Source organism: Nicotiana tabacum, chromosome 11, assembly GCF_000715075.1.
Source record: "Nicotiana tabacum cultivar K326 chromosome 11, ASM71507v2, whole genome shotgun sequence".
In the NCBI taxonomy this organism is placed as follows: Eukaryota; Viridiplantae; Streptophyta; class Magnoliopsida; order Solanales; family Solanaceae; genus Nicotiana; species Nicotiana tabacum.
This window is the reverse complement of record NC_134090.1, coordinates 70,310,830-70,338,092: the sequence shown is the minus strand read 5'-3', so window position 1 is coordinate 70,338,092 and position 27,263 is coordinate 70,310,830. Positions and strand designations below refer to the sequence as shown.

The 27,263-nt window shown below is 32.5% G+C and overlaps 1 protein-coding gene across 1 annotated transcript; it reads right to left on the bottom strand.

Annotated features, from left to right (window-relative positions):
* Nucleotides 1–1,106: 1,106 nt before the first annotated feature.
* On the bottom strand, nt 1,107–9,428 carry LOC107818217 (protein TONNEAU 1a). The gene is made up of 8 exons (XM_016644170.2): nt 9,240–9,428; nt 7,094–7,226; nt 4,616–4,704; nt 4,416–4,538; nt 3,186–3,319; nt 3,054–3,079; nt 2,820–2,976; nt 1,107–1,305 (listed from the first exon to the last, which is right to left on the bottom strand). The coding sequence occupies exons 1-8, from the start codon at nt 9,324–9,326 to the stop codon at nt 1,260–1,262; spliced, it is 795 nt and encodes a 264-aa protein (XP_016499656.1). The 5' UTR covers nt 9,327–9,428; the 3' UTR covers nt 1,107–1,259.
* Nucleotides 9,429–27,263: the final 17,835 nt, after the last annotated feature.

Sequence of the window (27,263 nt, the reverse complement as noted above, 5' to 3'; positions counted from 1 at the left end):
AACTTATACATAATGTTTTTGTATTTGATGTAATAAACTTGTATGTTTAGCATTATCTTTTAAAACAAAATTTAATTTTTTTTTGGAAAAAAGTACTTTTTGGTTATTATAAAGTTCAATAATTATAAAATGATTAATTCCTAATTTGAATGAGGAATTTTCCGCTCACACTTCCCTCAAGAAAATTCAATGATATGATATTATCTTTTGCTTTCTTTCGAAACATCAGCGAGGTTAAAACTGCACAATTTCGAACAGTAAAAGGATAAAATTACTCCAAATTAAATAGTAAAGGGATAAATTAACCCAAATGAAGAAAACAGATAATTGAGTTGAGAGGGGTATTTTGGGACCTTTAGGTAATAGTAGGACTTTTTTTGTTCCAATAGAATAACGAAGGGTGATGTAAATCTTTTCGAATAATAGGGGGGGATAAATTTGGGCCCTTTCTCTTCTTAAAATACATATCCAATCAAAATAACCAAAGCGTATATAAACTGATTTAAGCACCATTAGTATATAAAAAAAACTATATTTCTTCCGTGAAGAAAGATAGTTGAAAGACATTATAAATAAGGGGATTGATATAGAAGAAGAATTCATTTCATTTGATGTAACCTCTGGTTGTTTAAAGATTAGCACATACAAATGAAAAAGAATTTTACGTTTACTCTCAGTATCTCTTTCTTCTCGTTGAGGTTAATTACGCTTGAGCTAGTGCAAATCTCAAATAGGAATTCCAAGTCAAAAGAATTTTGTCTTTTTATAATCATTCTTGATTCTGAAAGCAAAGATATGAAACACGTGCAGAAAGTGGTGAAGTAGATGGCAATCACAGTCCCATTGGCGACACTCTTTTTTTGCATTCTCTATGGTCCTAATATTTTTACATTATTACAATTCTACACAAGTGAATCCGTTAAAACATAGACTACGATACGATGTTTTCTTTATATAACCGGCTCGTCAATTATTATTTTAACATTTTCTTCCTAATAGAATATGCATGTCCTGCCAAATACCTTCATTTAAAACGAAAGAAAGCTAACGAATGAACTTAGCTTACAAATAGGGATAATTGTAAATGAGAATAAGGGCCAAAAAAAGAAGGGAAAAACCTCATCAATTTACTAAAAGCAATATACCGTATTTCAATCATAAGAAACATCACTGCCCATTACACAAAATAGAATTTCAATGGTTTAAGATAACATCAATTCTCAGATTTGGAGATCTGGAGAACATTTTGCCAACACCTCCTATTCTACCCTGCCATCTTCCTCGGACATGCCATCCCCTCCATGCCTGTAAATAAATTTAATACAAAGTTGAGATATGACTGCATTTTCTAGAAAGTACGACCAATCTAAAGTGCAATAGAACTGAATTTTCAACACAATTCTTCAGCGGGATAACAAGAACAATAAAGAGTCGAGCAACAGGAATAACTAGAGTACATATGTTTTTTTCACATAAATGGAACCGCTCATCAGCTGTCGTAGGTCATCACTAATTACTATATTCTTGGTTACTTTGCCCTCGTCTTGTATAACACAAACTTGATGTAGTAGAGTGGGAGCACTTCCCCAAGCGCAGTGATCTCATTGATGCCAAAGCACAATCATTAAAAGAATAAAGGAAGGTCTCCTTCCTTCTCATTATCAAAAAAGGAAGGTCTCCTCTTTCTCTTACTAGAGTGATGAAAACCTTTCCGCTTTGTATCCAGTTTGACATGGTATGTCAGTGAGTCAGTCTTTAGATGATTATCATTTTATTTATTTAATTATTTTGATAGAGTGTCGTTAAATGTATATGATAATGGAGCTTTCATGTATAATCATCACAGCAAGAAGAACAGTGACAGCCTAAGTCCTGCTCATTCTCAATTCGTGTAGGACTCTGTTTGTTCATTCCTGGAACTGATGCCCTAACTTAGTTTAGAAAGGGGCTACAAATATGCTGAAATGGTAGCACACTAGTCTATTGATATATGAATAGGTAGCTAAAACTTCAATCCTCCAGCTGATGAAAGTCTAACAAGGGTGCCTGGAAATTGGTAGTTCTTTACGTACATCACCAGTGAACAAGAATCCATCATCGACCAACAGGTCCTCAAGTTATGGACGCTTGCTGTCTAATGAAGTTTGATCTTTCCATCACAAATTTGACCTTCTCTGACCAAAGAAGAGCTAGCTACAGACCAACTTTTACCGTACCATACAGAAATATAGTTAGCTTGTTCTTACCTTCTGATTAGTTAAGAACCACAGTACTACAATTAGACACTTTTCTTTTTTGAGCAAGCATAAGACATATCAACTCAACTCAAGCACTCAACAATCTAGTTACCTGTTAAATATGACCTGATTGTTCACATAAAAAAGCAGCTAGTTCAATATGTAGCTGAGGGAAACATAGAACACATAATATGCCTCATTTCTTTGAAGAAAAGGATGACACCTAAATATAGTTGGATGTTTCTTCTATAGTCCGTTTTGGTGTAATCTATCAAAATTTCTTTTACGCAGACAATTCACACGTTTAAATATAGAGTTCTCTATAAGTAGCATAAAAATATAAAATCCACACTTGATGGGAAACATGGGTAAAATTTCTTTCAGCCCACCAGCTCAAAGGTACTCTCTAGTCTACTTTTGCTACAAAATGACATCTATGCAATTAGCACCAGCCTTAGTGGAAGAAATAAGGTTGTCATTCTTTAACCTTACCGACCAGTCACAAGTGATGTATCTTATAACAGCCACATCTAAAACTAAATAAACCATCCAGGACTAACATTCTAGTTCTCAAACGCTTACCGCCAGGAAGTTGTAAGGTTCCGAGCTTTTCTGTCCAACTGAAGGTTTTCCAAGGCAGATGAAGCACGACTTACATCTTCTGCAAGTTCATCGTTGTCATATCTCCAATTGTATTCATCCTTCCTGTACCCAGGTATTGACGAACCTGCTCTTCTATCTAACCATCTCAACCATATGAAAAAGGTTACGTATTTATCCAGGAACTAATATAAATAAAGCAGGTAGACTACTAACCAGATGACTGGGCAGCAGGACCTGGCCTGTGGAATGAGATGGTCCCAAGTCAAAATCTTAAATCCAAGAAAGAAAAATAACTAAACAAATTAACACAACAAAAGATACTATAATAGAGTCATATATGTAAACCTTCCCAATGGAGGTAAGCCCCCAGCAACTGAAGATGAAGAAGGCCTCCTCATGTTCCTTGTTTCTACATTGGAAAGAGATTCAGCATCTGCTATTGTCAATCTCCTCCCAGCACCCCTTCCTTGAGATAAGTTCTGCAAAATAGATTTTAAAAGCTTGACTTTAAAGCTAATTCCTACTAGATAGAATTGTATAGTTACCACAGCCAATTTGAATGCAGGAAAATGTAAACTGCAAATGCTATAACCATCATCTAATGGAATTGCATAGGCATTTTAAAGCCTCTAACTGAAACCTGGAACAGGAGACTGTTAACCACAAGAAAACGCAATGTAGATCCAAAACCAGAACAATAATCATTTTCTACCAGTGCAAGTTACATTTACTAACATTGACACACTTGTGTACACTTGGAAATTTTTAAACCAGCAATACCCAGAGCATAAAAAGCTTTTTACTAAGTCAATCGCATGCGAGGAAGGTTAAAGGTTCAAACACATGCCCCTGGTATTGATTGCACAAGTGGATATACCTCATGGAACAAAGACAAGAAAGAAGTGTTTGAAGCAGAACAAAGAAACAAATTGTGCAGAACAAATAAGCTTAGTGTGATTCATTATCCTATTGGTCAGTATCACTAGTAAATCATAAGAACTATCCCAATTGGGTCTTGATACTTTCAGACTGTAGGACCACCTATTTGGCAACATGACAATAACTTCATAATTTTTGTTTTCATCCTCCTCTATTATTTGCTTTATGAGACCTCTGCCGTAAAATTCTGTGGTTCTACATGTTTCCAGGCTGGCAACCTACTCCCACCCCCCCACCCCAAAACCCCAAAACCAAAGATCACATTTGGTCATAGTTCTTCATTAGTAAACAATTTATCAATCTATAGAAGAAAAAAGTACAAGGAGATTTAGTAACCACATGGCGGGAGGCCCACAACTGCATTAGGATGTTGAGACAACTAGTAACAAACTGAACAACATCTCCGTTACAGAATTCATCTTTCTCAACTTTTTTTTCTTATCAAGGATGATAATATTGTGTCCCCAACATACAAGTTTCTAGCTTAGGATTACAAATTTTAATCTTCCCACTTTCCTTTTTTTTCCTTCTTTTCTCTAATTGTAGTTTTAAAATAAACATAAAACGTCAACAGTACCATAAGCAACTGATGGATATATATCTAGAAGTTATCTAATATAAGCAGTTTTATCGAACCTCATACTTCAAAAATCCTTCGAGAACATCCAAAAGCAATGGACCACTATCCCCATTCCTGTTAAGATCATATCCATTCTTGCTGCTAAATTCTTTTAGCTCTGATTTCCAAGAATCCTTTGGCTGCAAACAAGTGACCTTTTGTAAATTGAAGTAATAATTGACATTTAAAATCATTCAGGAAAGCTGTATATTATTACCAAATTACACTCTGGCAAATAAACTTTAAGTGTGTGGTTTAGTTGAGCCCAGTCAAAATATTCACATATCAGTGCAGTTAGTAGCCTTCCTGCATGCAGAAAAGAAAAAATAGGTATCAAGGATCAGGAAAGGAAAATATATAAAATATTAACTCTTCTTTAAATACTTAAACACCTATCTCTGTGCACTGATTATAGAACTACAAGACCTGATGTGGTCAGAGGCACTTTACCATACAAGTAATATTGGTGTTCAGTGAGAAAATATCAGTGTACTATATAAAAACTCTCAAGTAACTATAGATGTTCTCCACTTTAAGGTGATTATGCAAGAGAAGTTGAAACCAAGTGCACAATCTACAACACTGTCATCAATGAATATAAAAAAATACAAACTTAGCATGACCATTAAAGCATTTGACCAAGCAATCAAGTATGATATCCTCATACTCGTGCAAAAGATGCTAGTTTCTGCATCATAATGAACGAAGAAGTCAATAATAGACTTAGGACAGAAATGAGCTAGGGAGATGCTTATGTCCTTTTCTATGACAACTAAAAACCAAAGCAGGGAAAGACCTCGTCCAAGAGCCAGAAAAAAAATGGAAAGAGAGAATGCACAGATTTACTTATTTATATTTGTTCTTTTACAAGTGCACACAGTTCCCTGACTCAAAATACTAAAGTCGATACAGTTGACTATTCATCACTTAATCTCTTTTCTGTATAGGGTAAAATTGACTATTTATATCCATACTTATCAAATACTATTTCATTTTTTTAATAAAAAACATAGACTATTTATCACTTAATAGATCTAGGAATTGACAATATTCAACTTAATAAAATATCAATTGCAAGCAGAATTACTCCAAGTATCCAAAAGAACTAGTCATCTTTTGACTAGGGACATTGATTAAGAGAAGAGATAAATATGTAATTGTTTCATATTGGTCATAGCACCTTGAGGTGGTGGCGTAGTGATTAATGAAGTGGGTGCTAACCTCGGAGATCAAGGTTCAGATCCCAGCAAAAAATAGATGATTTCTTCCCATCTACCTAAGCGTTGGCGGGGAGAGCTACCCGGTATCTGTGCTGGTGAGAGGTTGTAGGTACCCGATGATATAACAAAGGTGCGAAAGCTGGCCCGGACACCAGAACTATTAAAAAAAATGGTCGGGAGCATGAAGGACTATATCTCGACTTTTGTGTCTTTTTAACTTGTTTTTTGTTGTTAGTTAATAGAATAGTTCTGCTTATATAAAAATAAAAATGAGCATAGAGACAGATGAGAGTAAGTGTTATGTTCCAAAATGTGTGCATTAACAAATTCAACTTGTGCAACCATGATAAGTTAGATTATCGCTTTATGACGTGGAATCAAAAACCCAACCTTCACGCCCATAAGTTTGTAAAGAGACTCAAGAACCAAATTCATTCTAACAGTAAATAGACTCAAGAACCAAATTCATTCCAAGTCCCGTTGCAGTTGGAAGATAAAAAGTTCACAAGGTTCAAATTGAGGTCACAACATCATGAAGAATTCAAATATATTTTATCTATAACTTTTCCTGATAAATGATTTTTTTTTGAAAGGTTAACTAGTATTGATGTCAAAACCAGCACTAAGAAAGTGTTGTAATTACATCCAAAAGGGAGTTCCTGGATGAATGATACTCTCTAGAATTTTTCGAAGGGTTCGAAAAAGGAGCATTTAGTCCTATGTATTTCAAATCTACAGGTCAGATCCTATGCACCCATCTAGTTATACCAAAAATAATTTGACTTCTATAAAGAAACTGATAGTATATGTATTTAAGACATAACCTAGAATTTGTTTCAAATGACACAGAAGAGATGTTATTCGAATTTTCAAATTCAAAATCTGCTGTCCTTAAATAGTTACATTCAAATGCTTCCAACCAAAGTCCAAAAAAATCTGATGGCTTCCTTCTCAGCTGGTTCTAGATGATTTTCATAAGGTTCGATGATCTTATTAACCACAAGATACAAACTTCATGTAGCATCAAGTTCCAGGTTATAGTGTTTCACAAAAGATTAAAATTCAGAACCATAATTCTTAGAAAGTAACCTGAAAGAAACATAAATCATTGGCAACAGAAAGTGTTTTTGCATCTCCAATTCAGATTTAGGTTGGACTTGATTTGATCAGGTAGGCAGGTTCTCACAATAGATTCTAAAAGACTAGTGCAGATATCTTGATTGAACAGTTAAACAGCATACATATAAGTACATAGAACAAACTCAATCCATCACAATATTTTGACAGTTGCATGGGCACAACAATACTCTCCAGAGTACACACGATACTGAACACTCAGCTTTCAGATATATATAACTGAAGTTTAATAAATTTTCCATACAACAAGTTAGTAGCCGTCCTCCTACACCAAAGAATTTGGCAAGGATTCATAAAGGGTTAAAAAACCAAAAAGATTAAAACAAGTAACTGAGAACCTGAAGGGGAATTATGGAGTTGTTTTGCGCGCTCATTGCAGCTACCCAGTAGTGCAGGAGGCAAGGCTTCATCCTTCTCAATTGCCCTATCCTCCTCTTCTATCGCCTCAAAAACGCTTGCTCTAAGTTCAGCCTAAGAAATGTAGCCACGTAAATTGTGTAAATATATTGTGGATCAACCAGGATTGCACTGTATATCAACAAAAGAGAATCTGAAGAAGGTTCACATGTGACAACGATGTTTTGTTTCAATAAACAAGATCATCAGGTTTTATTTGCTAATAAATAATTTCTCTTTACCATAAAACGACAAAAGATTCTGTATTAATACAAATCCAACATGGTAAAAGTAGCTAACATTTGTTTTCAGCTTTTTTCTGATACACTTCCTCTGTCATAGTAGTAACAAGTAGCTCGTATGAGTGAAAAGCAAGTCAAACTTTTTATGGGCCATGTTTTCAGGCATACATTGAAACCGCTGGTTTCAATTTGAGTTTCTTAAATATTTTTATAAGCTGCTCACATGACCATTAGGAAATTCTACTTCAATATTTTTTGTGTACTCTACTTAGCCATTCCGCTATGAACTTTTGCCAGGATCAACTAATAAGTCATATATTAGATTGTAAACCTCTTTTGATTATTATTTTTTGTATCATTCATCTTACCAGTAACACTGTAATTTCCTTATCATTAATTTATAACTACAAGTACTTATATGGCTTTCTAATTAGCAGAGAAACACAATTATGCATTCATTTCTCTTGGTTTTCTAGAAGCATATACAAGTTGCTGCTTCATGCAATCTTATCTTACAGTTTATGCTAATAGAATTTTAGATGACATTCCCAAAATTATATCATTCATTGTTATTTCCTTTTGCTGCTCTCAATCAATGTCTCGATCCTTCACAATTCATCAGCATAAATTTCTCATTTCATAGTCCAAAGAGTTTCAAAATTTTAACCCCTAAATCACCCTCAAGTCTACTAGGTTTACTGTTGTCTGTTCTCATATTAATTTTCACATCATGCAACTATCCGGACTTTTCTCTACTTGTCCTGTTTTCCCTGGGTTGCGAGGGGCGGCCCGTTCGTCCAGGAAGGGGAAGGCATGGTGGGGAATGAACCTTACACGTCTAGGATACAAGGTAGCAATTCTAGCGGTAGGTTGCCCTTTAATCCTCATTGTCCTGCATATGCCAATCTTTATCCTAGACGTTTGAGCCTTTTTTAAGGTTTAACCTCTTCAAAGCCATTAATTTGCACTCGTTCAAGATACACCCTTGACTGAGCAGCGGAGGCAAAACACTAGGTGATTTCTTCTTGTCTGTCCAAGTCTTGACTGACATAATTACCTAGTACCTGAGCTGGTGGGAGTTAGCAAATACCCGATGGAATTATTCGAGGTGCGCACAAGCTGTCCCCGATACCACAGTTATAAAAAATTAATAAAGAGATTTAGTCACCCCTAACTGAGCACAATAATATCCTATTCTTTTGCTCCCAACTTTGGGATTTAGATCCCTCAGTGATTCATCTGCCTGAGCCCCAATAAACCTAAAAGGTAGGGTGAGCATCAAAGGACATATGCTCTTTCTAGATAAGTTATGCATAATTTGTTCAACGAAAATGCAAGTGAAGGAAAAAAGCATGCATGCTTCAACCCGTCAAAATTTTAATATTTAGCTCCTTGAAGATGCATAAAACAGTTAAAGCAATTAAGTTAAAAACAAGGTATTCATTTCTACACATTAAATCACTTAAACTATGCTTTGCATTACCCAGATATTGTATAAGCTGGTGACACCTTCTTGTGTTCCCTTATACACAACTTTTTGCAACCAAAAATTTTAAAGTTAAGACTTAAAATTCACAAAGATTCAATTTTTCAGTTTCTATTTTCTAGCCAAGAAACGATGGAAATTAGCTATTCATGACCCCAATTTTCAGAACAGGAAAAATTAGATATAATGAATCAAGAAATATCTAATTACAGCTTCGTCGGCAAGCCCAAGCCATACCCAGAAAAGAAAAATGTACAAAATTTGGAAGCACATAACACGTAACCACTCGATCTGATTGAGAAGAAAATTCGCAAAAAAAGAAAAATGAAAATGCAGAAGAGAAGAATTGTTTGTTCATACTCGGATCTTGGCAAGGACGCCTTTCTTCTCTAGGGTTCGGGTGACGAGGGTTTTGAGGTCCATCATTTCTCTTGTATAATCGTCCATTTTCAACTCTGTACGGAAACTAGAATTAGAGATGTTTGATATTTTTCAGATGGTTTCTCTTCTCATTGAAGGGCCTGTGCGATTATTGCAGATTGTTTTTGAAATGAGATGTTTAATAAAGTTGATGACTTGATGGGGATGGGGGTCGTATGAAAGTGACATTACGGTTTTTGTAAATTAAGACTAGACTAGATCCTAATGTTGACGGTAGGTCTAAATAAAGTAAAAGAAACTTCGAGCGGTTCTATGTTTGAGTTGTTCAAAACACTACGAGACAACATGAGTGAATGATATGCCTTATCCTGAAGGCTAATATAACATGAGTGATGGTAATTTGAACGAAACTTGTTAAACGTTTGCATTTTATTTTATCCCCTTTATGGATTGTAATGTGCCTGTTTTCTAATGACAAAATTACATAATAATACACTCCACTCCACAAGTTGACCTTCCATTATTTTAGCTCACTTACAAGTTTGTAAATGTGTAGCCAAATATCAATAAGCTTAGATCTCAATTTTTTTCTAGTTTTTTTATTCTCTATATCTTCAAGCGTGAAATATTTCCATTCTCCTTTTTCCTCAAGTTTCTACATACCTATCACAACTACGAAAATTCACAAACAGACGCGAGAAATCTAAAATCTCATCTTCTTTAATGTTAATCTTGTTAGTTTTTTAATATGATTTTATGGGAAATTTGGAGTGTGTATTGTTTGAACTTATTAAAATTAGTCTAAGTAGACTGTATACAAAGTTTGAAGTCATTTAGTGGAGATTTGGAATAGTCTTAATCAAGAATTGCAAGTGAAAACCGTACAAAAAATTCGTCAGAGATGCTTATACACTTTTATACAATATTATACACTTTGATACAAAGAAGTATATTATATATATAGTTGTATAAAAGTGTATAAAAATGTATAAGCACAGTAGTGAAAATGTTAGTGATACACCATGTATATAGGTGTAGCAGTTGAAGAAGAAGAAGAAGAAGAAGAAGAAGAAGAAGAAGAAGAAGAAGAAGAAGAAGAAGAAGAAGAAGAAATATGAGAAATCCACCAAATACCTGTAAATAATGTATCAACCTTGTATAAAATAATGTATAAGAGGTGTTTATACACTATTATACATTACTTATACAATATTATACACTATTATACAAATGAACTCTATTAATGGAGTTTCACTGGTTCTTCTTCTTCTTTGGGCATCTTCTAAAATTCAACTCAAATCTACCTCAAATCTGCTCCAAATCACTTTAAATTTGAGTTTTGAACTCCCGTCACCCCTTGACGATCCCAATCAATTGGGCCAACACCCAATCCAAACAACTAACAAAATCGAAAAATCTAATTTCTGAAATTGAAGCTCCGAATGACCCTTTAATGGTGACTCCAAAAATAATAATTCTCTTAAGTGGTATTTTTTCTTCTCATCTTAATAGTGATTATCAATTTTGAATCTAGAAGGAGAATTGAAGAATATATATAATGGTAGAGAAATTTTGGGGTGCAAAGTCGTGAAAGAGGAAGAAGAAGAATGAAGAAAAGAAAAAAATAGGGTAGGCTAATTGGTGAAAAATAATTTTCAGATTATGTACAACCTGGGCCATATCAGGTAAGGGCTTCAAATGTGGACCATTTTTTGATGGACTGTTGGGCCAAGTGACAAGGAGCGTAATTTCCCCTTTTCTAATTGAGCACCCAACAACCCTCTATTTTAAGAAGTGCCAACTATTATGAGTTCGGAACCTAAATGTTATATTTTTGAACTCAAAATATATAAATAAGTGGAAAAAAATTTAGTAATTAAAATATATAAAACACAGTTTTGAACCACGCTTTAAGGTAAAACTCATTTCAAAACTGCGTTTTATCTAAGTTTTGCATTCAAAACTACCAGCTTTAAAAGAAGAAGATTATATGAGTTGAAAAGGCTGCAAGCCAAAGACTTTATTACTTTTTAGCATTCAGTGAGAGTTTCGAGTAGGCTTTATATATAGGACTAGAATATATAACAAAATTGTAAAATATTAAGAAGAATTTTCTCTATCTATATTTTAGTCTAAAAGAAAAATTAAGTTGGTGCTTGAAGTTCTAGTGACATGTCGGGCTATTAGGGAGTTGTATTTTTTTCTTGAGATTTGAGAGAAAGAGAAAAGAGTTGGTTATGGAGTTTGGAGAGGAGTTAAGTACTCATCTCACCTTATGGAAGTTTGGAACTCAGAGATAATCTATCTATATATATCTATATCTATTTATAATATATTAAAAGTACGAAAGTCCTTAGCGAAATGTTATTTGCAATTTTTTACTCTTTAAAATTATCTTTCACATTAAACAAAATAATTATTTAATTATTTTTTTAATATTTAGGACTTTAAAATCCACTAGATTTTGATTATTATATATTTCCTTATTGAATTAGATCCTAATATTTAAGAAATTCACGTGACTAATTTACCTCAAATAAGGAAAGGATTCCCTTTGTTTTAAAACAGTATTATCCAAATATTCTATGTTAGTCTATGTAATATGTATACACGAACTTCATTTTACGTAGTTACTATAAATTTGATAATTAAGCATAAAATAATATGCTTTATAATATAACAACGCATATTATATTTATAATACATGTCTTTAGTTTTAATATTATTACGAAATTATAGTTAATTAATATATATTTTCATCTTTTTATCACTTAATCGTGATAAATTAGTATAGTTTAGTCTTTGTATATTGATAGATAATTTTTTTTTTTAAATATATTCACCTTGATTGAGAACTTCTTTGTGGAACTATTTGCCCTTATTGAGTTCAATATTCTTCATTTTCAGCAGTTACACTTTAATTTTATAATTCAAACATAATTTAAATAAAATATTTATATAGTTTTTTTTTTTAAACTTTTTACTCATTAGACAAGGTACACGCGCAAGGCGCGTACCCTAAAACTAGTTATTATAAAAACACGAATAATCTATGCTAAATGTTGAACGACTAAAATATCCCTCAAACATTGATCGACTTTTATGCCCTTAAATATGAATATAATTTAAGAATATAATCGTAAATCACCTAAGGCTTGAACTCTTTTTCGATTTAAATTAAACCACTCATACGCTTGGGTCAAATACTGTTGGGACATCTTGAACATAACCTACTAAGGCTACAAAATTGATTGTCTAATACTGATTGAATTTTATATTGTATCCGGAGTATTCTAAGTTTTTCCATATATTTTACCCTTAATAAACTTTGTCCTTTCCTGATTATATTGAAACATATATATTTTCTCATGACCAAAAAAACGTGTATTCGCATTTTTCTAACCTATTCAAAGTTGGGAAGCACATAACTTTGAATTAATTGACTAAGAATTTCAATTGTTTCGGGTTTAAAGTGTTAGAATATACTATAAGCCATGCGTATTGTTATAGTATACTTTATGAACAATTATTTATTTACTTGTTTAAATTCAATAAAGTTTCATTTTAAATAGATCATGTGTTGGTTTGTGCGTCTATTGCTTACATAGTAGATGATTTAGTGTATAGAGTTTAGCTTATACACGGAAGATTAAATCATCGGTTCTTGTAAGACATAAAAGTTAATGTTCACAATCTCATGATGGAATTGGACAAATCATCGGAATGATTGTAGCACAAGATTAAATATAATTTATCTTGATTATGGGAATGATTTAATTCCAACTTCTTGTGCTAGTACATTTTGTATGTATTGAACGGATCAAGTAGAGATGAGTATTTTATACTGACTTTATAAAATAATTTCTCTAGTCCATTTAATGTACTTATACTCTTAATCCTGATATAATTATTATTAGTTGTGTATGTCACTTGTTGTTTTGATTTATTAAAAGGCGAGATTCTTTCGCGAGTCAATAAGCCTGGTAAATTGGATAACAATAATATACATTGGCGAAGTAATAATTAGTTGATGGAATCCATGTCTCGATTTTGAGATTGATGATACTCCTTTATGAAAGCTTATAAGTTTTCATGTGTAAACCCGGCCGGTGGATTTTGTATCCGATACATGAAATAAGTTAAGTGTAATTCTAAAGGAAGTAATCAATAAATTAAATAGTCAGTAATTTAATTTGATTGATTAGTATCTGAATCTTAACATGAGGAGTTAAATAAGGTTTTATGGAAGAATTTCGAAATTGAACTAAGGAGTGCAATTACGAATTTTTAGTGGAATAATTCGTAATTTATTATGATGGAAATTGGTTTCAGAATTTCGAAATTAATATCATAATAGGAAGCCTTGTTAATTAAATTATGTGGTCCCTACTGTGCCTAAATAATAGAAAATAGTGGAAATTATTACTTAGTGGGAAAGAAAACGTGGAAACCGTCCCTTTGTGGGAGAAGAAAACCTAACAGGTTTTGAAAACGGTTTTGATCTAAAAAAACGCAACTATATATATGGATATAAGGGCTGGACGTTTTTTGACATGATTCTGACTGCAGTTTCTACTAGAATTTTGCCCACCCAAAATTCTCTATTTTCGGTTATTGTTTGGATAACACAGTAGAAGACTGTGGAAATCTGCTGGTGTGTTTTCAACTGAGGAACTGGAGAACGACATAGATTTGTTGTGTTTACGCTTCAAGAGGTAATCCTAAAATCTCCATACATGCTAGTTGTTTAGATTACACGTGAATAAGATTCTGTTATTGCTTCCGCTGTGGTATATATTCCTACAATTGGTATCAGAGCTTACTCACGTCTAATTAAATAATTAGGATAAACCATAAGGATTAATATCATGTTCTATATGCAAGTTTTGAATTACATGCAAAGTTTGTTTTTCTGAAAACCTGCATTGTTTTTTGGTGTGATTATTTGTTATGGGTTATGTTGATTATTCTGAAAACTTGATGTATCCTTTTAATATTGGTGATGTTGAGTTAGAATAATCTGAAAGTTGAATTTTATCATGTAAAACAGAAAAACAAGTTTTGTTGAATTAGGGCAGAAAATCGGAGGTCAAAAAGTTGACGGACTCCGATTGACCTGAAACTTGGCAGGTCCATGCGAAATGGCCCAGTGAGCAATACACATGGATTTTCATGACTGAAGTCGTTTTTTGGGCTTTCGGGGTCGTTTAGATGGTGTTTTTGCTGTTTTTCTAAAATTCTGAATTTTTTTTAGTTGTTCCCTTGGTCCCCGGGCTTAAAAAATCAGTGATATAATGTTTTTACACGTTGACGTAGGTCTTCTTCCATATCGGATAAAAATATTATGAATAATTACTATGTTATACTAGTCATTGATTATTTGTATTTACTCTCCATCTGAGTATGCATGTTGGTTCAATGGGACTAATATATGTTAAATGTTGATATTCACTTGGCTTAAATTAACAATTTACTCTCCATCTGAGTATGACCTATTTAAGTTTATGGAGTGAAAATCTGTCATTATATATGTATATTGCAAGAATAACTTCTTTCCCATCGAAATTTGTTGTTTAAGGTGCATAGATTGTATATATATAATGTGTTTTGAATTTTAATGTTCATAATACAAACTGATTTGATCTATTTAAATATTTAATGTCTCCCAGATTAACAATGACTGCTTTCAATCCCCGTACTGCCATTCTTACCCAAAACAAACTTGAGGGTCCAAATTATGTTGATTGGAAACGAAATTTGGATATTGTTCTAATTGCTGAAGAGTACAAATTTGTGCTCGATGAGGTGTGTCCAGAAAAACCTGGAGATGATGCCACAGATGATGAATAAAAGGCTTACCAGAAATGGATTAAGACTGATGAGATGGCGCGGTGTTACATTTTGGCATCCATGTCGAATGTTCTGCAACATCAGCATCAGTCGATGGAGTCTGCTTATGACATTCTGGAAAATCTCAAAGAAATGTTCGGAGATCAGAATCGTGCGGCTAAGCTGGCTGCCATGAAAGCCCTTCTGAATACCAAAATGGTTGAAGTTTCATCGGTCAGGGACCATGTTCTGAAGATGATGAGTCTTCTGAATGAACTGGAGGTCCTTGGAGCTAACATTGATAAGGACACGCAGGTTGAAATGATCCTGCAGACTTTGCCTGACAGTTTTCAGCAATTTCGCCTGAATTATAACATGAACAAAATGGATTTGTCCCTTGCGAAATTGTTGAATGAGCTGCAGTCGGCAGAGACTATTATCAAGTCCCAAGCTCCTCCCGTGGCATTGAATTTTGAGGCAGGTTCTTCTTCTAAGCCGAGAGGCGGGCAGAAAAAGAAAAAGGCTCAAAAACCCTCTGTTGGTGGCGCGACTGCTGGTGTGAAAAAGGCTAAGGGCAAGTGTTACCACTGCAAGCAGCCCGGGCATCATAAGAAGCAGTGTCCAACTTATCTGGCCAAGCTGAAAAATAAACCAGGTGATTTACATCTACTTGTCGTTGAAACATTTTTAGCGGCTGTTTCTACCATGTCATGGTGTGTAGATTCGGGAGCCACTAATCATATCTGCACTTATTTGCAGGGGTTTTAGGTAACGCGACGGCTAAGTAAAGGAGAAATCAATGTTTATCAAGCAGACGGTTCAGCAGCCCCAGCTTTAGCATTAGGAAATATTAGTATTTCGTTTGGTAGTGGTAGAGTTTTAGCTTTAAAAGACACATTATATGTATCTTCCGTTAGAAGGAATTTAATTTCGGTTTCTAGCGCTATGAGAGATGGTTATGATTTTAATTGTCATGACATTGATAAATGTGTTATTACTCATAATAAGCGTTATCTCTCTTCGGCTACATTGATTAATGGTCTTTTTGTTGTTGACTCTATCTCTAAACCGTTACCACCTAAAGAACAATGGTCTTTTTGTTGTTGACTCTATCTCTAAACCGTTACCACCTAAAGAACTGAATAATGTTGATTTACCAAGTAAGAGAAAACGTTCTTCTGAATTGAGTGAAACATATTTATGGCACTTGCGTTTGGGTCATATAAATTTGAACAGAATTTCCAGGTTGGTCAAGGATGGACCTTTAAGTTCATTGAAAGTGGAGGCACTACCAACTTGTGAATCTTGTTTAGAAGGAAAAATGACAAAACGAAATTTCCCCTCAAAAGGAAATCGGGCAAGTGATAAATTAGAGTTAATTCATTTTGATTTGTGTGGTCCAATGAATGTCAAAGCAAGAGGTAGTTTTGAGTATTTTGTGACTTTCACAGACGATTACTCAAAATATGGATATATTTATTTGTTGCGTCGAAAGTCTGAATGTTTTGAAAAGTTCAAAGAATTCAAGACTGAGACTGAAAAGCGACATAATAAACATATCAAGACACTACGATCTGATCGTGGTAGGGAGTACCTCTCTACGGACTTCATTGATTTTTTATCAGAATGTGGAATTACATCTGAATTATCTGCACCTGGAACTCCACAACAAAATGGTGTAGCTGAAAGAAGAAATAGGACTCTTATGAAAATGGTTAGATCAATGATGAGTTATTCCGATTTGCCTTCGTCTTTTTGGGGACATGCCTTAGAAACAACGAATTATGTTCTGAACTTAGTTCTTTCAAAGTTAGTACCCTTGACCCCTACAGAATTGTGGTCTGGGCGCAAGCCTAGTCTGCGGCATATTCGAGTTTGGGGTTGTCCGGTACATGTGCTAAAGGGGAAAACGGATAAATTGGAGGCAAGAACGGATGTATGTGTGTTTATAGGTTATCCAAAAGGGACGAAAGGTGGTTTATTCTATTGTCCTAAAGAGAAAAAGGTAATTGTTAGCACAAATGCCAAGTTTCTAGAAGAGGACTATTTGATGAACCATATTCCTAGAAGTAAACTCGTTTTACAGGAACTTAGTAAAGGAATGGAAACTCAGTCATCTGAAAATCAAAATGACCATATCCAAACCCCGGAAGTCGATTTTGACATACCATTGCACTTTAGTAGTGGGAGAAATGTCAATAGACTTAATGTCCCACAAGAACAAGTGCCCGCAGTCATACTACCACAAAGTAGTGGGAGTCATGTTGAGCAGACTGCACAACAGGAAGAAGTCGTTGATATCCCTGTGGATAGCATGGAGACTCAGGTTCCTGATGATGTTGTGGTTCAACCACAAAATCAAAGTGATGTAGTTGCAACTGATGTAGTGCGTAGTCGTAGTGGGAGAGAAATAAGACAGCCAATTCATTACACGCTCTTGGGAGAATCATATGATAGGATCCCTGAGGAGCCTACCTTCGAACTTGTCAATTACGACCAAGCACTACATGATAAAGATGCCGATAAGTGGGTTGCTGCTATGAAATCAGAGATGGAGTCTATGTACTCTAATCAGGTCTGGGATCTTGTAGAACCAACTAATGGGGTTAAACCCATTGGATGCAAATAGATCTATAAGAAAAAGAGAGGTGTAGACGGAAAAGTACAAACTTTTAAAGCAAGGCTTGTAGCGAAAGGGTTTACTCAGAAAGAAGGGATCGACTATGAGGAAACCTTCTCGCCGGTAGCCATGCTTAAGTCTATAAGGATTCTCTTATCCATTGTTGCTCATTATGATTATGAGATTTGGCAAATGGATGTCAAGACAGCTTTCCTTAATGGAAGTCTTGATGAGTGCATCTATATGATGCAACCAGACGGTTTTATGGAAAGTGGCAAAGAGCACATGTTGTGTAAGCTTAAAAGGTCCATTTATGGACTAAAACAGGCATCTAGGGCATGGAACACTTGTTTTGATAAGGCGATTAAAACTTTTGGTTTTGATCAGTGTCTTAACGAATCTTGTGTATACAAAAAGTGGGATGGGGACAAAGTGGCATTTTTGATCTTATATGTAGATGACATACTGCTCATAGGAAATAATGTGGGCATGTTGAATTCAGTTAAGCAGTGGTTGTCCACACATTTTGATATGAAAGATTTGGGAGAAGCGGCTCATATCCTTGGGATCAAACTCTTGCGAGATCGCAAGAAAAGGATATTAGGCTTGTCCCAAGGTCTTTATATTGATACAATACTCTCCAGGTTTAGCATGCATGATTCCAAGAAAGGATTTCTTCCTTTCAGACATGGAATTTCTCTATCTAAAGATCAGTCTCCTAAGACTGATGAAGAGATAGAAAAGATGAAGGCGGTCCCTTATGCATCAGCTGTGGAGAGCCTCATGTATGCTATGTTATGCACTAGGCCTGATATCTGCTTTGCCGTTGGCGTTGTTAGCAGATTTCAATCTAATCCTGGGAAAGAGCATTGGACGGCGGTTAAACATATAATCATGTACCTGAAAAGGACTAGGGATTACATGTTGATCTACCATTCGGATGACCTGGTACCTATTGGGTATACTGATTCGGATTTCCAATCAGATAGAGATTCTAGAAAGTCTACCTCAGGTAATGTGTTTACTCTTGGAGGTGGAGCCATAAGTTGGAGGAGTATCAAGCAAACTTGTGTTGCTGATTCCACCATGGAAGTCGAATATGTGGCAGCCTCTGAGGCAGCCAAAGAGGCAGTTTGGCTCGGTAACTTCCTGAGAGAGTTGGGTGTGGTTCCTTCGATTCAAGCGCCAATTACGCTTTACTGTGATAATAGTGGTGCGGTTGCAAATTCAAAGGAGCCACGAAGCCATAAGAGGGCAAAGCACATTGAGCGTAAATATCATTTAATTCGTGATATAGTGCAGAGAGGGGATGTAGTGGTCACCAAGATTGCGTCAGAGAACAACTTGGCAGATCCGTTTACTAAGAGCTTACCACAGAAGACTTTTGATAAGCATGTAGAAGGAATGGGTGTCAAAATTGTAGACGCATGGTTATTAGTCTAAGTGGGAGATTGTTAGAATATACTATAAGCCATGCGTATTGTTATAGTATACTTTATGAACAATTATTTATTTACTTGTTTAAATTCAATAAAGTTTCATTTTAAATAGATCATGTGTTGGTTTGTGCGTCCATTGCTTACATAGTAGATGATTTAGTGTATAGAGTTTAGCTTATACACGGAAGATTAAATCATCGGTTCTTGTAAGACATAAAAGTTAATGTTCACAATCTAATGATGGAATTGGACAAATCATCGGAATGATTGTAGCACAAGATTAAATATAATTTATCTTGATTATGGGAATGGTTTAATTCCAACTTCTTGTGCTAGTACATTTTGTATGTATTGAACGGATCAAGTAGAGATGAGTATTTTATACTGACTTTATAAAATAATTTCTCTAGTCCATTTAATGTACTTATACTCTTAATCCTGATATAATTATTATTAGTTGTGTATGTCACTTGTTATTTTGATTTATTAAAAGGCGAGATTCTTTCGCGAGTCAATAAGCCTGGTAAATTGGATAACAATAATATACATTGGCGAAGTAATAATTAGTTGATGGAATCCATGTCTCGATTTTGAGATTGATGATACTTCTTTATGAAAGCTTATAAGTTTTCATGTGTAAACCCGGCCGGTGAATTTTGTATCCGACACATGAAATAAGTTAAGTGTAGGTCTAAAGGAAGTAATCAATAAATTAAATAGTCAGTAATTTAATTTGATTGATTAGTATCTGAATCTTAACATGATGAGTTAAATAAGGTTTTATGGAAGAATTTCGAAATTGAACTAAGGAGTGCAATTACGAATTTTTAGTGGAATAATTCGTAATTTATTATGATGGAAATTGGTTTCAGAATTTCGAAATTAATATCATAATAGGAAGCCTTGTTAATTAAATTATGTGGTCCCTACTGTGCCTAAATAATAGAAAATAGTGGAAATTATTACTTAGTGGGAAAGAAAACGTGGAAACCGTCCCTTAGTGGGAGAAGGAAACCTAACAGGTTTTGAAAACGGTTTTGACCTAAAAAACGCAGCTATATATATGGATATAAGGGCTGGACGTTTTTTGACATGATTCTGACTGCGGTTTCTACTAGAATTTTGCCCACCCAAAATTCTCTATTTTCGGTTATTGTTTGGGTAACACAGTAGAAGACTGTGGAAATCTGCTGGTGTGTTTTCAACTGAGGAACTGGAGAACGACATAGATTTGTTGTGTTTACGCTTCAAGAGGTAATCTTAAAATCTCCATACGTGCTAGTTGTTTAGATTACACGTGAATAAGATTCTGTTATTGCTTCCGCTGTGGTATATATTCCTACAATAAAGTTCTTTTAATGAAGAAAATTCTAAATAGGCTCTTAAGTCTTAATTAATTTTCATATCTTATTTGTAAGCTTAGAACCAATAATTTTGACAAGTTACCCCAGAGTTTCTTGAGCTTATAACCCAAATGTTTGATATCTCGACAATAGGAATTTATTAATATAAAGGGAACACAACTGACATAATTAGGATTAAGAGTTAAAATTATAAAAAACAAGACTTATCAAGATAAAGTAACAAGAGGACACAATAAACAATAGAAGAGTTATAATTGACCAAGAAAAAAAACTTATTCTTCAAGCTTCCATGGTTGCTGGTTAAAATTCGATTAGAATTGGAGTGTTGTTATAGCTGTGTTGGTTTTAATGGTACTTTCAAATTCCTTCAGCCAGATTGTTTTGATTCTTATTCTTCTATTAGTCAAAATTTTGGTTCTTGTAATTTTCTTTTCTGTACCTTTTTGTTTTTTGCTACTATTTGCTATTCGTTCTATAAGTGAAGAATAATGAAATTCAACTTTATGCTACGTGAAAAATTATTCTCGATGTTAACAGTTTTTTGATATATATGGCATAAAATTCACTATCGCACAACAAGCTACCAACAATAATAATTAATACTGCAAGTTCTTTCAAATGTTCCATTTTGACCTGATTGATGTAATTCTTAATATGAAACTACCTTTATATTACATATAAGTGTATATTAAAACTAAGAACGTCGTGTTCCGTAGATAGTATTAGGGCAACAAATAATGTGTGGAAAAAAGATGCACATAACTAACGTGTGAAAGATTATAATTGCAACAATTTATAGATGTCGCGTAATCAAATATAATCAATTTAATCGTTAAGGTTCAACTAATGTAATCATTGAATCGCTATAACACTAATAATTGTTGCATTCTATAAGATTTTACAACTTTAACCATGATTCTACAATATTTAGTTTCAGTTTTCTTTGATTGTGTTAAAACTTTTGTAAATGAGTTGGTTTGAATTATATATTATTATTATTATTATTATTTTTACTTTAGGAATTGCTTATATGTACTTTGTACATATTCCACAATAATAATCACTTTTAGAAGATATATGAAATTGGATGTCATGTGCTTCCTAATATGTAACGCAAAATATATTCGTGCAAAGCACTAACATATAGACTGATTATTATAAAAATTCGAATGTTAAAACGCTAAATGTTGAACGATCAAAATATCCTTAAAATATTGATTGATTTTTATGTCCTTTAAAAACTAAAGTACAAATAAGTTTACATCGGATAAAATTGTAATTACATGTAAATTTAATAATATGATTGCACTACAACTCTAAATTCAGCAAAAACTATGATCTCGAACAGTAACTTCTAGCCAACTTCAAATCTATTTTTGGGATTTTGAACCAAATAGATCTCTTTATTAATTTTACCCCATAAGAACTACGTACCCTTCAAAATACTCAACAAATGGTCGAATTAGCTAAAAACAAGATAATTCAATAGCGAACGTCCTCATAGATTTACTACTTTTTGACGTTACTATTTGCCTACTGTGTAGACTAAAATATCTAAATGGATCCCAATTAGTCGAATTGTACAAGTAAGGCATTTAATATTTAGACTAAAAGTATTACCTGGTGAGAAAATAATGATTTTAGAGGTGAACCATCAAGTACTACTAATAGTTCCAAATTTAGGGAGAATATGGACTATAAATACAAACCTGATAGAATAATATTTATGACATCAAACGGAAATAATTCAGCTAACAAAAAATATGAGAACAAAAATAGATTCAACATTCAGTAATTTCTTACTTCATTTCGAAAATTGAGAAAAGTATATAATAAGAGAATTTGGTCATTCATTTTGAACAATTGGGTGTCAAGCCCAATAATGACAGTAATGTTAAAGGTTGCTTAAGAAATGAAGTATTTATATCATCAAATAAAAATTTGTGCAAAAATACATGATGGACAAAGTAATCTTAGCTAGCACAATATGTCGATCAGTCAAATGAGATATTGACTGTCAAGTTCCCTAATGAAAGTAAAATATATTTTAATTTTGACTTCGCTTAAGATGATACTAGCAACTATTACTAGGACGAATATTTAAATACTTAGCAACACATAACCTTTCACTACAGAAGTTCCTTATCATAGATAATAACTTAACAATCGAATGAGTAAAGTGACACCTTCTTGACATAATAACATGAAAAACGTCTTTTATATGAAATTATAGGAAGAAATTTCTTTTCAATTTATCTTTTAATTATAGCTAGAGATATACGTGCAAAGCACGTAAATAGAGGCTAGTTATTATAAAAGCACGAATATTTTATGCTAAATGTTGAACGACAAAAATATCCCTGAAATATTAATTGACTTTTATGCCCTTAAACAAATAAAATATATGTTTAATGAAACAAGTTAATCGTGGACGTAGTTGTAATACTCAAAATATATATTATTTGAAAGATACAATTCTTTTTCATTTAAGCTACAGCTTTAGTACTACTTACTTTTTCGATTTAAACTACAACTCTACAATTTTAGTTCTACTTATAATATGAATCAAATATGCAGCACCGACCGTAAACTCCTATAAACATGGTTAAATCGTGCGCTTGTGCTATAATAACATGTCGTCCTAAACCTCAAAATATACTAAGAGTAAGAATACTTTCTCTTGTGTAATTGATCACATGAATAGCATATACATATTGAGGTTTAACTTCTTCTTCTTTTGTCTAAAGTCATTTGTTTTCTGATGAAGTCGTTTTGTTTTACGTCTGCAGTACATTTATTGACATATCTTTCTATGTTTTTTTTTTTTCGTGTAATAAGGTACACCATCATTCATTCAATTGTAGGTTTGATTTATGAAATTAATTGTAGTATTTAATTAAGCATATTAAGAACATGGCTAATTACTTTTCTTCTTGGTTATTAAAGCACGAATCTTCAAATCGAGATATAGACTGATCAAAATAATTTAAAAATATTGATTGATTTTTATACTTGTGAGTAACTCTTTTTACATGATTTAGTTCTATTTTATTTCTCTAACAAATGTTACTATTAGAATACCTATGCAATTAAATTTTTAATATCTTTCGTACAAATTATATGATATTTGACTTAAAATATTTGTGCAACACATGAGTATAAAGACTAGTACTATATTAAAAGCACGAAGGCCCTTAGCGAAATGTCGTTTACCCTTTTTATCCTTTAAAAAAAGATTTCACATTAGATAAATTTGTAATTTTAAGTTGTTTTCCTAAATTTTAGGACTTTATGTATCAACTAAAATTTATTTATTAAACCTTTCCTTATTAAACTAAGTAGCAAATCCTAATATTATTAAATTTTTTACCTTATATGAATGTCCTTATTTGACGTCTATTATTAAAGCTTTAAAACTTTAGATGAACGTCCTTATTAATTTGACGTCTATCGATAGTAAAGCTTTAAAACAATATTAAACTATAAGATTTTCTTATTATTCAGAACTTTAAGAAATTATGCGTTAGCAATATTTTCTAGGAGTCAAAAGCACAATAATTCCGGAAGCACAAAAACGAATTAAAATTGACAGATTAATGAACAATGATATCGGAAGCACTAAAACGAATCAAAATTGACATACTAATGATTTCTAACTATTAAATAGAAAAATTTATTGAACAAAGTTCTAATTGTAGTTAAAATTTAAAAATTAGGATGAACTAATATTAAGAATTTGATAATAAAAATTAATTTATTTTCTCTAATGCTGAGAATAAATAATTAAGTTTTTGAATTAACTAATGCAAAAGAGTTCAAGTTAATATTTTTTTAAAATTCACTATATAAGTAAGTTTATTTGTCAAGATGACAAAGTTCTTTAAGGTATATAAACTAATTTTTGTAGGAAGAGCACTAATGGTGAAAGAAGTTAAAAAAAAGTCAAATTGATAAAAATAGGAATTTGAAGTAATAAAGATGAAATAGTATAAGACCAAATATATTATAAACGAGTTATCATTTTTTGATAATGTCTCACTATATTATTTTTTAAATTAAGTTAGTTGATGTAAAATATTATTCAACATTAGTTATTCTTTAAACTTTATATTGTCATTATTAATATTTAGGAGGTATAATGTCAACTTTCATCCCAAATTTTTAGAAGACCAAAAGATTTAATTTTAATTTTGAAATGTTCATATAAGTCCTTTTTTTAAATCACAAATAAGGTATTCGAAAAACTTTTATGGTATATGATATTTTTATTTATTGAATTAGCTAAATGAGAACAATATTTATTATGTTCTTAAAAGTCCTTTAACTTTTATTTTATAATTTTATATAACTCAAATAAATTTTATTCAGTCACAATTCAAAAAGTGGTAAATCTTTTAAAAAGATATTCTTGTTGGAAATACATATATAGCAGCCACATAAAGTTCTAATTCATGGCTAAAAAAGGAAAACCGAATTTAAATTCAATCCACTATTTATCAAGATCTAATGATTTGAATTAATTTCCTTACGAAAATATGTTGGTATAATTGTAATTTCTAACATTCGAATGTAGTAAATTTTATTTGACAGAAAAGTTGAAAAAAATTCAATAAGTACATATTTGACTATCTGTAGGACTACAATCTGAGGTCAAATTACCTATTAATTTCATGTCTAGAAACCTCTTTTCCTCTTTTTCGGTTTAAAACTTTCAATTATCTACACATGTATTACTATTTCAATATTTTGTTTGTTCGTAAGCTCATGGTTAGTCATTAATTGTTGGATAGGCTTTTGAAAGTTAATTAGTTCTCTTTCCGATAGATTTTTATAGAAAAATTCGATTTTCTTCTATTATATTTTTGTATTTGATATTATTTATCTAATAAATATAGTATTCATATGATTTTAGAACGAGATTAGGAGGAATGAATTTTTTAGTCTTTTAATTTTTTTTAATGTGCGTGTATTTCATAGTTCTTGTAAATGTTTTATTGGCATGATAACATAATCCTATTAATTTATGATATAAGCTTTAATTATTGATTTAAACTTCATGTTGCTTAGTATATTTATGTTCGTCTGTAACTTTATTTACATATTTGATATTTATTTATATATTGTTCTCATGCTTGTTTTGATTGTACAAACTTTTCTGAGATCAGAATAAGTAGACGACTCAAAAGAAGGGAATAAAATAGCGAGAATAACCCTAAATTTTTTAGGACGACTCACATATTTGATATTTATCTATTCATTTTTTCTTATACAAAAACTCTAATCTTACAGATTGTTTTCTAAATTTTTGCCCCCTTGAAATTACAACAATTGAAAATGTAATACAAGCTAAGGTTATTATATATGGAAATTATCACAAATATATCAATGCTAAATTGATAGGAAAAAAATATAAAATCGGGATGAAGCATTTGTAGTCAAATACATTATTCTTGTACACATATTTATTTGACGCGAGACACACGTGCAACGCATGTACACTAAACTAGTAATAATAATAAAAGTAAGCCATTCAATAGAAACCCTATGGTACTAAAGGCAGAGAGAGAACAGTAATCTGTTCAGGATAATTAATTAAGTTAAGATCTGGTTTTGGATTAGTTGTGTAAAGAAATAAGCTTGTAATTATATGTACACTAATAATGCTTTGTCATAGATAGTGTGATATGAGGACACACATCACTTTCATTATATATATAACTAACTTCTTGCATTAGAAGAGTCCTGACACAGAAAATAATTCTCATTTTTCAGCCTCTTCCTTGATCATAATGACAACGTAGAAATCGTAAAAGCTTTCAAGGAAAATGCTCATACAAAAGTCATAAACTTTCTGTCATTGATTAAATCATAGTAACATATACAAATTAACTTCAGTAATACGTAATTACAAACCAAAAGATGTAGTAATTGCTTATTTGAAAAACCATCACGAAAGGGCTGTCGAAATATTATTAAGACTGAAAAAAAAAAGTTGGCTCATGTAATTGTGAATAACTTCTCGGATAACTCCCAATTCTCAAAAAGATCCCACCTCTCATAATTAGCAATTCAATCTCCAAACTCTTGTTCGCAGTGATTTGAACTTTCATTCGCTCCCGAAAAAATCCGTTTATCACATCTCATAATCAAATAAATGAACTTAATTTTATTACTACTAGGATTAAAAGAACATGGACTTTTTTATTTTGTTCAGTTATTATATTAAATATGAATTGAACATCCACCGTAAATCTGAAAAAGAATGCCTGAAGTACAGTTCTGACAGATATTAAAACTTTTAAAGCAGAAATCCACTTGAGGCCTCCTTGCCTTTTAAGTTAATTGTAACATCAAGCTAAATCCATAGGAAAATTTTAAAAATAACTTTGTCAAAATACTAACTGTTCCTTCAGATTTAGCTTGCATTATGATGAAGAACATAAGAAGTAAATAATACGGATAGAATAATTAGATACTATATATTTCCAAATCACAACGTAATAATAGGCATTTAAATATTATCCTTTTAACATCCAAATAATACTATGATTTTAGTACCTGTGGGAACAAAGATATCTGATCCACAGGGACGACACAGTAAAATTGACATGAATAGAACCCAATATCATTCGCAATTTTTCTCTTCTTCCTTTCTTTTTTGCGGAATTGAAACTCTAACCTGGAGAAGAGGATACATCAAAGAAGGTTGCGTGTTAATTAAGTAGGAAAACAGTTAAGACAAAAAAGAGGA